Below are 13,209 nucleotides of genomic sequence, written 5' to 3'. Positions count from 1 at the left end.
AAATTCTAAATCGTTTTGATTATAATCACTCAGAATGCAGTACTGTTCTGCCCAAATGCCTAATTAGCTGCTATATACTTTCTGAGCTTTCCTTTCTTGATTGTATATATAAAACTCATCTATGACAAACTTCCCCTTTAATTATTCCATCTTCATAAGACAATAAGATATAGGAACTGAATTAGGCCACTTGGCCCATCGTGTCTGCTCATAGCTGATACAGTTCCCTCAGCCCCAAAAGAATGACCCAAAAGTCACCCAGCTGCCTGCTATTAGACCATGAATTTTCTGATTCTCATTTGTTTGATGATTAGCCATTAACTCTACAACAAAGATGCTCAGAGGTATAGGGCTGTTTGCAGGAAATTAGCACTAGCTGGGGGGGCACCATGGTTAGGCCGAAGAAATTATATTGTGCTGATTCTATGCATATCAGAGCTTTACTTTCTCAACATTTGATAACATGCTTCATGCAGGTCGTTGGGATAGAATGTTTTGGTCAATTTTGCGTTTTCAACTGAAGGAATCTTTATGCCACAAAAGCAATAACTTAAGAATCATGTGCCTCATTAGAATGTTACTGTCTAATTTTCTCACATATTGTGGTCTCTAAAGAATTAACTACGATATTTGGAACAGATTACATACACTATTACAGCACATACAGGCCCTTCAGCCACGATATTGTGCTGAACTTCTAAGATCAATCTAACCTTTCCCACCTATCTAGCCCTCCATTTTTCTATCAGTGGGTGCCTATCTAAGAGTTTCTTAGTTGCCACAAATGTATATGTTTCTACGACCCCTGGCAGGGCATTCCATACACTCACCACTACCTGTGTAAAAAACATTACCTCTGACATGCCACTATACTTTTTTCTCCAATCATCTTAAAATTATGCCGCCTCGTAGTAGCCATTTCTGCCCTGGGAAAAAGTCTCTGGCTGACCACTCGATCTATGCTTCTTATCATTTTGTACACCTCTATCAAGTCTCCTCTTATCCTCCTCTATTCCAAAGAGAAAAACCTTTGCTGGGCTAAGAAGTGGAAGATGGAGTTCAACCTGGAAAAGTATGAAGTGATTCATAGTGGAAGGTCGAATTTGAAGGCAGAATACAGGGTTAATGGCAGTGTGGAGGAACAGCGGGATCAAAGGGTCCACATTCACAGGTAACTCAAAGTTGCCCTACTCATTTTTAGTGTTGTTAAGAAGGCATTTGGTGTGCTGTTCTTCATTGGTCTGGAGATCGAGTTTAAAAGCCATAAGGTAAGGTTGCAGCTCTAGATAATCCTTGTTAAAGCACACTTGGAATATTGTGTTCAGTTCTGGTGGCCTCATTATACATAGGATGTGGAATCTTTAGAGTTCTGGTAAATCTCCTTTGCACCCTCTCTAAAGCTTCCACGTCCTACATATAATGAGGACACCAGAACTGAACACAATATTCCAAGTGTGGTTTAACAAGGCTTATCTAGAGCTGCAACCTTACCTTAAGGCTTTTAAACTCAATCCCCAGACCAATGAAGAACAACACACTAAATGCCTTCTTAACAACACTAAAAACTAGTAACATAGAAACATAGAAACATAGAAAATAGGTGCAGGAGTAGGCCATTCGGCCTTTCGAGCCTGCAACGCCATTCAGTATGATCATGGCTGATCATCCAACTCAGAACCCTGCACCAGCCTTCCCTTCATACCCCCTGATCCCTTTAGCCACAAGGGCCATATCTAACTCCCTCTTAAATATAGCCAATGTACTGGCCTCAACTGTTTCCTGTGGCAGAGAATTCCACAGATTCACCACTCTCTGTGTGAAGAAGTTTTTCCTAATCTCAGTCCTAAAAGGCTTCCCCTTTATCCTCAAACTGTGACCCCTCGTTCTGGACTTCCCCAACATCGGGAACAATCTTCCTGCATCCAGCCTGTCCAATCCCTTTAGGATTTTATACGTTTCAATCAGATCCCCCCTCAATCTTCTAAATTCCAATGAGTATAAGCCTAGTTCATCCAGTCTTTCATCATATGAAAGTCCTGCCATCCCAGGAATCAATCTGGTGAACCTTCTTTGTACTCCCTCTATGGCAAGGATGTCTTTCCTCAGATTAGGGGACCAAAACTCCACACCATACTCCAGGTGTGGTCTCACCAAGGCCTTGTACAACTGCAGTAGTACCTCCCTGCTCCTGTACTCGAATCCTCTTGCTATAAATGCCAGCATACCATTCGCCTTTTTCACCGCCTGCTGTACCTGCATGCCCACTTTCAATGACTGGTGTATAATGACACCCAGGTCTCGTTGCACCTCCCCTTTTCCTAATCGGCCACCATTCAGATAATAATCTGTTCTCCTGTTTTTGCCACCAAAGTGGATAACTTCACATTTATCCACATTAAATTGCATCTGCCATGAATTTGCCCATTCACCTAACCTATCCAAGTCACCATGCATCCTCTTAGCATCCTCCTCACAGCAACACTGCCGCCCAGCTTCGTGTCATCTGCAAACTTGGAGATGCTGCATTTAATTCCCTCATCCAAGTCATTAATATATATTGTAAACAACTGGGGTCCCAGCACTGAGCCTTGCGGTACCCCACTAGTCACTGCCTGCCATTCTGAAAAGGTCCCGTTTATTCCCACTCTTTGCTTCCTGTCTGCCAACCAATTCTCTATCCACATCAATACCTTACCCCCAATACCCTGTGCTTTAAGTTTGCACACTATCTCCTGTGTGGGACCTTGTCAAAAGCCTTTTGAAAATCCAAATATACCACATCCACTGGTTCTCCCCTATCCACTCTACTAGTTACATCCTCAAAAAATTCTATGAGATTCGTCAGACATGATTTTCCTTCCACAAATCCATGCTGACTTTGTCTGATGATTTCACCGCTTTCCAAATGTGCTGTTATCACATCTTTGATAACTGACCCTAGCAGTTTCCCCACCACCGATGTTAGGCTAACCGGTCTATAATTCCCTGGTTTCTCTCTCCCTCCTTTTTTAAAAAGTGGGGTTACATTAGCCACCCTCCAATCCTCAGGAACTAGTCCAGAATCTAAAGAGTTTTGAAAAATTATCACTTAATGCATCCACTATTTCTTGGGCTACTTCCTTAAGCTCTCTGGGATGCAGACCATCTGGCCCTGGGAATTTATCTGCCTTTAATCCCTTCAATTTACCTAACACCACTTCCCTACTAACATGTATTTCCCTCAGTTCCTCCATCTCACTGGACCCTCTGTCCCCTACTATTTCTGGAAGATTATTTATGTCCTCCTTAGTGAAGACAGAACCAAAGTAATTATTCAGTTGGTCTGCCATGTCCTTGCTCCCCATTATCAATTCACCTGTTTCTGTCTGTAGGGGACGTACATTTGTCTTAACCAATCTTTTTCTTTTCACATATCTATAAAAACTTTTACAGTCAATTTTTATGTTCCCTGCCAGTTTTCTCTCATAATCTTTTTTCCCCTTCCTAATTAAGCCCTTTGTCCTCCTCTGCTGAACTCTGAATTTCTCCCAGTCCTCAGGTGAGCCACTTTTTCTGGCTAATTTGTATGCTTCTTCTTTGGAATTGATACTATCCCTAATTTCCCTTGTCGGCCATGGGTGCACTACCTTCCTTGATTTATTCTTTTGCCAAAGTGGGATGAACAATTGTTGTAGTTCATCCATGCGATCTTTAAATGCTTGCCATTGCATATCCACTGTCAACCCTTTAAGTGTCATTTGCCAGTCTTTCTTAGCTAATTCACATCTCATACCTTCAAAGTTAGTAAGTTCAGAACCTTTGTTTCTGAATTAACTATGTCACTCTCCATCTTAATGAAGAATTCCACCATATTATGGTCACTCTTACCCAAGGGGCCTCTCACGACAGGATTGCTAATTAACCCCTTCCTCATTGCTCAATACCCAGTCTAGAATAGCCTGCTCTCTAGTTGGTTCCTCGACACATTGGTTCAAAAAACCATCGCGCATACATTCCAAGAAATCCTCTTCCTCAGCACCCTTACCAATTTGATTCACCCAATCTACATGTAGATTGAAGTCACCCATTATAACTGCTGTTCCTTTATTGCACACATTTCTAATTTCCTGTTTAATACCATCCCCAACCTCACTACTACTGTTAGGTGGCCTGTACACAACTCCCACCAACTTTGAGTTCGCTAGGAATGTGGACCCTTTGATCCCGCTGTTCCTCCACACTGCCAAGAAGCCTGCCATTAACCCTGTATTCTGCCTTCAAATTCGACCTTCCACTATGAATCACTTCATACTTTTCCAGGTTGAACTCCATCTTCCACTTCTTAGCCCAGCTCCACCAACCCTCATGTCATCTGCACCCTTCCACATTCCCATCCAAGTCGTTTGTACAGAGTACGGACCTTTGGTCACTGGTCATTGGTCACCAACATTCCAGGCATTGTCCTATAAGTGGCTGAAATTAATTTCTTTCTGATTCCTTAACAGATACAATATCATCAACATGATGCTCCAAAGCTTTTGTCATTGGAGCAATCATCCAAGCCAAAACTACTTCCTTTTCCAGAACTACTCAATACATTTTCTTCTGTTTTTGCTGACAACAGGAATGATTTTTACTAATAACCATTTCAAATATCACTTTTCTCCAATGGCTGTAGAGCGGGCTGTCAGCACTGCACCTTGCGGCTCAGGAGGACAGGATTAATGTTGCGGAAATTCTGGTAAAACAGGGTGCAAACCTTGATGCACAAACCAAGGTAAAGCATCATTGTGTTTTTGTAAATATAATTTTCTTTATAATATCATTGTAATGCTTTAAATTTCAAATTGCTCATAAGCTAATATCTTCATTTTGGCAATGAGTGGTAAACTTGTGAAAATTTATAATATATAAAATTTAAAATATTATAATGGACTTTTATTGGAAGTTAATGTGCCAGGAATTTTTACTCAAGCTTTTTTTCATAGTACACTGTCAACTTGATCATTCCAACATTGCTGGCAAAACCAAGATAACATTCGTAGAGAAAATATTTTATTTTAAAATTTGATATCAAGCTATAAGTGGCAGAAGGATGCTTGTTTATTTATTATCATAAACATTTTCTGTCATTCAGGATTCTGCTTGCATCCATTAAACACTGGCACATCACTTGAATTAAATTGAATCGACTTTATTTCTTACATCCTTCACATACATGCTACTACATTTTCTGGTCAATTTTTCTACAATCCTATCATTGATTCTACCATTCCTAATAATATCTTTCAGGTGGGTTATACTCCACTAATTGTGGCTTGTCACTATGGAAACATTAAGATGGTTAATTTCCTCCTGCGGAATGGTTCCAATGTCAATGCCAAAACCAAGGTAATGAAAAAGTACAGAATATTTAACCCAGGTGATTCTGCAGAAACTAGAAATCTTAAGCAACACACACAATGTACTAGAGGAACACAGCAGGTCAGGCAGCATCTCTGGAGGAGAATAAACAGTCAACATTTCAGGCTGAGACTTCATCAGTACTGGAAACAAAGGGGGAATAAGCCAGAACAAGAAGGTAGGAGAAGGGAAAGAGTACGAGCTAGCAGATAATAGGTGAAACCAGGTAAGGGATAAGGTGGGTGGGTGGAAGTGAGAAGTTGGGAAGCAGTAGGTGGAAGAGGTGAAGGAGGAATCTGTTAAGAGAGGACTGTGGACTATGGAAGAAAGGAAACGAGGAGGGGCACTGGAATATTTTGACAATTTTTTTCCAGTATATGGATATTGGGCAAAACATACTTAAGTATCTTTTTAAGTCATATTGTTCATCACTGATTGCCCCCAAAAGTTCTATTCCTTGATTACAATTGTAATAATGCCCCTTAGATATTAATGTTAGAGACTTCAGGGATTTGAACCAGCAACAATGAATGAAAATCAAACTGTCTGTAGGTCAGGATGATACATGACTTGGAGGGAGGCATGAATGTAACACTATCTTAATAGTCAATTTTTAGGACTGGGAGCTTCTTCTCAAGTGCTGCACTGCTTCCATTACCAAATACGCCAACACCACAATAGCTGAATGTAGAACAAAGTGGCAACTACCAGATCGTTTTAAAAGCTGGTACAGACGGCTTCATTCAGAGAGTTAATAACTATAACTATGCTGATCTCTTATAGTTGTCTGTGCTGGGAGGAAGAGGTTGACATGCACTGTGATATGTGCATGCATTTTATTCCCAGCATATCTCATTGTCAGAGAGTGGTGAATCTGTGGAATTCATTGTCACAGGTAGCTGTGGAGGCCAACTCATTGGATGTATTTAATGCGGAGGTTGATACGTTCTTGATTTATCAGGGTATGAAAAGTTATAGGGAGAAGGCAGGAGTTTGGGGTTGAGAGGGAAATGGATCAGCCATGTTGAAATGGTGGAGTAGACTCAATGGGGTAAATGCCTAATTCTGTCCTATACCTTGTGATCTTATTAATGTCATTTATTTTTTCATGAATTAATCTGTTTGCATTTTCAGAATGGATATACACCTTTGCACCAGGCAGCACAGCAGGGTCACACACACATCATTAATGTCCTTCTTCAACATGGAGCCAGAGCAAATGCAACCACTGCGGTAAGTCTATCTCTTTATTTGGGAATGATACTGGGAATTAACTGTTTACGTAAAAGGCACAAGCCTCAGTGAGCATCATTGATACTCATTGTAGTTATTGTTATCAGAATAAACTGTATTTAAAAAAATATATCTTGCATCATTTGTTTTTCATTAAACTACTGGGTTAGCTTTCATACAAAAAGGACTGCATAGAATGGTTTCTTCATTATTCAGCTATTACTAAGAATCATCCTCAAGTTAACCAACCAATCCCGAAAGTGGTGGAGTAAATCTGATCAAGTAAAATAAAATTAAAATTAATGTAATAAAATTAAAGTATAGGGTTTGAAACCAGCACATCAGCACACAGAAGTTTTGGGAAACTTGTAAAGAACTGTCTTTCTTGCAGAATGGCAACACTGCCTTAGCAATTGCCAAGCGTCTTGGATATATCTCTGTGGTTGATACCTTGAAGGTTGTCACAGAAGAAGTCACTACCACTACAACTGTAAGTACATCTACAATGATAATCTCACAAGTGTTTCAGAACCTTTACTTTCACTGCATTTTCTGAATAAATTTGATGGCTCATTTTGTAGCATTTTCAACGTAATTAATTGTAAGCTATTTATAAAGTTTTGTACCATTAAAAGAAGTTTAGATATTAAACTCTTTAACGAGAAATAACACTTGTTCAAAGAGATAATGCTGAGCTCTTTTTTTGAGATTTTGTATTGCTAATGAGACAGCTAGTGGGATTCAACTCGCAGCAGAAGTAGAAGATCAGAGTTCTGATTCAGAAGGTTTATATACTGTATAGCTCAGGGTATTAGTGAACCTAAATGTCATCCTGACTGTAGTCTTCACTATGGAAGGCACCAGCAGCATGCCAGAAATCAGGGAGTGGCAAGGGACAGAAATGAGTGTTGTCACTATTACTAAAGAGAAGGTGCTTGAGAAGCTGAAATGTCTGAAGATAGATAACGAGATGGACTACAACTCAGAGTTCTGAAAGAGGTGGCTGAAAAGATTGCAGAGTAATCTTCAGACATCCCACCCTGCAAAAACTCATTTCAGGGAGGTAGCACCATCAATTTGCAGGAGACTCCCGGAACTTCCGGGAGAGGTGGGATGTCTGCAATAGAGCAGCTCCTTAGCAGCTAGCCAGCTAGTTTAAATAACATAAACTATGCTGATGAACGAATGACACCTGTTAAACTCACCTCAACATGTCTTGTATAGTCTTAACCTACCATGGGCAATAGAAAAGTCACTGTTGCAAACAGTGCAGCGAGCAACACTGTCATTATTTTTGACCCCTATTAGGCAGGGGTACACTTGAGTGTAGTCTGGGGTGACGTACATTTTATATTTTTTTTGAAACACTCTGCCACTCTGACTTTTTTTGGAACTCTCTCGCTCTTGCTCTCTCTCTGTTGCGCGCGCTCTCTCTCTCGTGGTCACTCTCACTTGCGCTCGCTCTCTCGTTCCCTCATGCTCGCTCTCAAAAAAATCAATTTCCGGGACATTGTATATAATTTGCGGGCATCAGGGAGCCACTATTAATTTGCGGGAGACTCCCGGAACTTCCGGGAGAGGTGGGATGTCTGAATCTTTCAAGGATCACTAGAGTCTAGAATGATTCCAGAGATCTAGAAGTTCACAGATGTCACTCCACTCTTTAAGAAGGAAGGGGGGCAACAGAAAGGAAATCATTGACCAGTTATTAGACCATAAGGCCATAAGATATAGGGGCAGAATTAGGCCATTTGGCCCATCGAGTCTGCTCCACCATTTCATCATGGCTGATCCATTTTTCCTCTTGGTCCCAATCTCCTGCCTCCCCTGCTCCCCACCTCATATCCCTTCATGCCCTAACCAATCAAAAATTTATCAACCTGTGCCTTAAACATACATAATGAATTGGTCTCCACAGCTGTCTGTGGCAAAGAATTCCGCAGAATCACCGCTCACTAGCCAAAGAAATTCCTCCTGAGCTCTGTTCTAAAAAAAGCCCCTCTATTCTGATAATGTGTCCTTGGTCTTAGACTCACCCACCATAGGAAACATCCTCTCTAGATCCACTCTATCAAGGCCTTTCACCATTCGATAGGTATCAGTTAGGTCACAACTCATTCTTCTGAATTCCAGTGATTACAGGCGCAGAGCCATCAAATGCACTTCATTTGACAAGCCATTTAATCCTGGAATCATTTTCAAGAACCTCCTCTGAACCCTCTCCAGCTTCAGAACATCCTTTCTAAGATACAGGGCCAAAAACTGCTCAGAATACTCCAAGTGAGCCTTCATCAGTGCTCATCATAAAGCCTCAACATTACATTCTTGCTTTTATATTCTAGTTCTTTTGAAATGAATGCTAACATTGCATTTGCCTTCCTCACCACAGACAAACCTGCAAATTAACCTTCAAGGAATCCTGCACAAGGACTCCAAAATCCCTTTGTACCTCAGATTTTTGTGTTTTTTCTACATTTAGAAAATAGTCAACCCTTTTATTTCTTCTACCAAAGAGCACCATACACTTCCTGACACTGTATTCCATCTACCACTTCTTCGCCCATTCTCCTAATCTGTCTAAGTCATCTATAGCCTCTCTGTTTTCTCAAAACTACCTGCCCCTCCATCTATCTTTATATCGTCTGCAAACTTTGCAACGAAGAATTTCAGGATGTATATTGAAACATTTCTCTGACGTTAAATGTACCTATTGAAACCTATTGAAGTCATTGATTCCATCATCCAAATCATTGACATATAACGTAAAAATAATCTGTCCCAATACAGACCCCCAGGGAACACCGCTAGTCACCAGCAGCCGACCAAAAGGAGTTTGCTTTATTCCCACGCTTTGTCTCCTGCCAATCGACTACTGCTTTATCCATGCTGGAATCATTTCTGTAATACCATGGGCTTGTAACTTGTAAAGCAGCCTCATGTGTGGTACCTTGTAAAAGGCCTTCTGGAAATCCAAGTACAAAACATCAGCTGATTCTCCTTTGTCTATCCTGCTTGTTATTTCTTCAAAGAATTCTGACAGATTTGTCGGGCAAGATTTTCCCTTGAGGAAACCATGCTGACTATAGCCTATTTTATCATGTGCTTCCAAGTACCCCTAAACCACATCCTTAGCAATTGACTCCAACATCTTCCCAACCACTGAGGTCAGACTAACTGGCCAACATAGCTGTTGGGTTATGAAAGATGCCTTTTCATCAGTTTCCATGGAACATCAAGTAGAAAATGCTGAAAATGATTTAAATCCACACAGTCAGACTATTCTAACAAGCTCTGCAGACTTCAGAAATACAAACTCTTCCCTTGTACATTGAACTTTGTACTATTTCAGTTTGTTGAAATGCATCGTGGTAGTTGCTACTGCTTTTCCTTCTTTCTATGGACTCTGGACATTCTGTGGACCATGGTCCTGGAGGATCGTTGTTTTGTTTTTACTGTGTACTGTACCAGCAGTTATGGTTGAAATGACAATAAAAGCGACGTGACTTGACTTGACTCTAGTACTGCGTCTAGCTGCAACTGCTCACTGAGCTATAACCTTTCTCACAAATACGTCTGTCAATGAAAGAACAATGGTAGATTTCAGTTAATTGGGCCATCAATTAATCAGGGTAGATGCTTATTTGGGACATCTCGTAAAGAAAAAAAACAAATTGAGAAAATAGCTGGGATTCTATTTTTTATTTTAGACAACTTGCCTCTTAATTGGGGCAGGAGACTGTTGCCGAACATTTTCTAACTAGAATCAGTCACATGAATGACATGTGGCCATTAGACATTACACTGTGCTTAGAGTGAACTGTTATTAAATAGTGTCAGTTGTGTATGTTTGTGTTTAAAAAGCAGAGATTTTGTCACTGATAGTTGGCGACAAATAAGTAGTTGGAACTATTTTGCCTACTGCCGTTTCAAGCATCCAGACTTGGAAATGCCAGTTGGTCTGACTTCAGTGGTTGGTATCATGTTAGAGTCCATTATTAAGGATGCAATTTCACAATAATGGAATTAGACAATAAAATTGGCCACCCAAAATGCTGGAGGCGTTATCTATGGAGAGGAATAAACAGTAGATATTTTGGGCCAACACCTTTCGTCAGGGCTGATCACTGATCTTTTACAACTTCCAATCAGAAAAGCATCCTTTCACCACTGCCCCCTGCCTCCTATCAGCAAGCCAATTTGAATCCAATTCTCCACTTCACCTTGGATCTCTTCTGGACTTGCTTATCATGTAGGACATAAACAAATGTCTTTTGAAAGTCCATATTAGATTATGAAGACACGCAGTCCTCTTTTATTGTCATTTAGTAATGCATGCATTAAGAAATGATACAATATTTCCTCCGGTGTGATATCACAAAACACAGGACAGACCAAGACTGAAAAAACTGACAAAACCACATAATTATAACATATAGTTACAACAGTGCAACAATACCATAACTTGATGAAGAAGTCCATGAGCACAGTAAAAGTTCGAAGTCTCTCAGATGTCCCACATCTCACACAGACGGGAGAAGAAAGAAAAACCCGACCACAATCTATCTCTGAGTCATCTGAAAACTTCGAGCCTCCAAATCAGCTTTCCGACACCGAGTACTGAGCGCCATCTCTGTCTGAACGATTCGACCTCAATCTCGGTCGCCAACAGCAAGCAAAGCCGGGGATTTTGAGGCCTACCCTCCGGAAGATTCCCGACCACGCAGTAACGACAACAGCGAATGAGCGTTTCAGAAATTTCTCCAGATGTTCCTCTGTGCTTTCACGTCCCTCTCCATCAAATCAGAATTGTCTACGGCCCCTATTTAACGGATACGATATCATTTTTCACCAGAGGGCTGCGCATCTAACCCTGTCTTTATTATTCTCCTTGGTTAAATTTATCGAGAAACAGAATCCGGATTTCTCCTGCAAAATGAGGCAGACTCTGTACCTTTCCAAATGTACAAAAATCCTGCCCCTTAGAATCGTCTCCAATAATTTCCCTGTCACTAACACAAAGCTCAGAAGTCTGAGTGGTGAGACAATAGATTTATATATTGAAATAAAAGCTTTGTTGTAAGAGATTGGACAATTAAATAGAGTTAACACTCAACATGAATTCTTGATTGTTGAGTAATGTAAATATTTTCAATATTGTTCTCTGAGAAATATAGATATAATCAGGACCACTATAATGTGAAATGAATATATTTGCATGTCTCTTTAAATCTAATTATTTTTATCAGCCTTTTTATATTTAAAGATTTTTATGGCATCTTAATGGCACCGTGTTGTGATAGTGTGGGATTATCCCTGATCCCCTGATAGCTAATTTATATTTTTGTGCAGTTCCAAATGATGTTATAGTATAAGTACTAATCCTGAAAGGTCAGTTTATATAAAATGGATGAGATTATGGCTTGGTAGAGCATAGACCAGCTGAGTATGCTATCTGGTGCCAACTTCCATCTGTTCCGTACTGGTTTTGTGTATCCAGAGGAACAGAGCCAAGGAGAGGTAACCTCCCATGGCCCTTATTTGTAGAAAAGGTGATTCAATTTGTGAACCAAATTTAAAACAATGACAATTTTCCGCAAACATGTGGACAAAAATGTTTATTCTCTGATTCATGCCATAGTATCTCAATGTATTCAGTTACACTTAGCAAAGAATAAAGTGTCAAAGGAAATTGATAGAACAGCATTGACGCAGAGGCTACTGGCTTAATGTTCTGCCATCTTGTGGCTCTTGCTGCAAGTTGTATTCATATTCCTGTATTTCCGTTTTTGCTTGTCGCAGACTGTAACTGAAAAACATAAACTGAATGTACCTGAGACAATGAATGAGATCCTGGATGTTTCAGATGAGGAAGGTGAGGAATGCATTCTTTTTTGCAATTGTGAAGTCTTACCATATTAAATAGTTTTCCTCATTCTTTATTGTGATTATTGTATTTTTAAAACGAATTGCACTTCCAATTTAAGGTAATAACTTTAATGTTTTGTATATTATATTCTATAATTCATCCACTGGTCTGACTTTTCTGCCCTATGCTGATCTTTGTTATAAAATGTTTATTTTGCCCGCAAAGTTGTGTTGAGTCGATGCTTCTGAAATACAGCCAAATTTAAAAGATGCCTTATTTACCAGATACCTATACAGTAAGTAGTGAGTGGGTTTCAGAAATGTTAGAAAGTTCCTGGAATCACATCTTCACTGCGATCCAACATAAGAACAAGCTCAATGTGGGTATAAATTTCTCTCATATATTGGCAGTAAAACATATGCAAAAAAAATCCCTTAAGTAACATCACATTGTAATGACTCTAAAGGGCCATGGCAATTTGCCCAGGAGAACAGTGCCATGCTACTGAAGATGTGAAACTGCCCAGAGCACCTAGTATTAAAGAATGAATATAAGTATCAAAATAACAAGTTCAATATAAATTGATCTTAAATATTCTTTTAGATATATGAACGTACGATGAAGTGCTTGTGCCAAGTAAGTCCAGTAAAGTTCAAGGTTCAATGTAGGATTGAACTAGTTGATTTCAGCTAGGCACTAGTTAAAATGCACTAGTCAAGCTGGCGATT

The 13,209-nt window shown here is 39.9% G+C and overlaps 1 protein-coding gene across 5 annotated transcripts in view; it reads left to right on the top strand.

Moving 5' to 3' along the window:
* Positions 1-13,209, top strand: part of LOC134344194 (ankyrin-2-like) — a 978,678-nt gene that overhangs the window by 654,603 nt on the left and 310,866 nt on the right. For all 5 annotated transcript variants that reach the window (XM_063043600.1, XM_063043603.1, XM_063043602.1 and 2 more), the window contains 5 exons: positions 4,658-4,756; positions 5,272-5,370; positions 6,517-6,615; positions 7,007-7,105; positions 12,415-12,487. In XM_063043600.1, the coding sequence (XP_062899670.1) occupies positions 4,658-4,756; positions 5,272-5,370; positions 6,517-6,615; positions 7,007-7,105; positions 12,415-12,487 (469 nt within the window). The remainder of the gene's footprint in view (positions 1-4,657; positions 4,757-5,271; positions 5,371-6,516; positions 6,616-7,006; positions 7,106-12,414; positions 12,488-13,209) is intronic.

The sequence above is a fragment of the Mobula hypostoma genome, chromosome 3, assembly GCF_963921235.1.
Source record: "Mobula hypostoma chromosome 3, sMobHyp1.1, whole genome shotgun sequence".
Taxonomy (NCBI): domain Eukaryota; kingdom Metazoa; phylum Chordata; class Chondrichthyes; order Myliobatiformes; family Myliobatidae; genus Mobula; species Mobula hypostoma.
The sequence above is the reverse complement of the archived record's forward strand: the minus strand, read 5'-3'. Positions and strand labels throughout refer to the sequence as shown.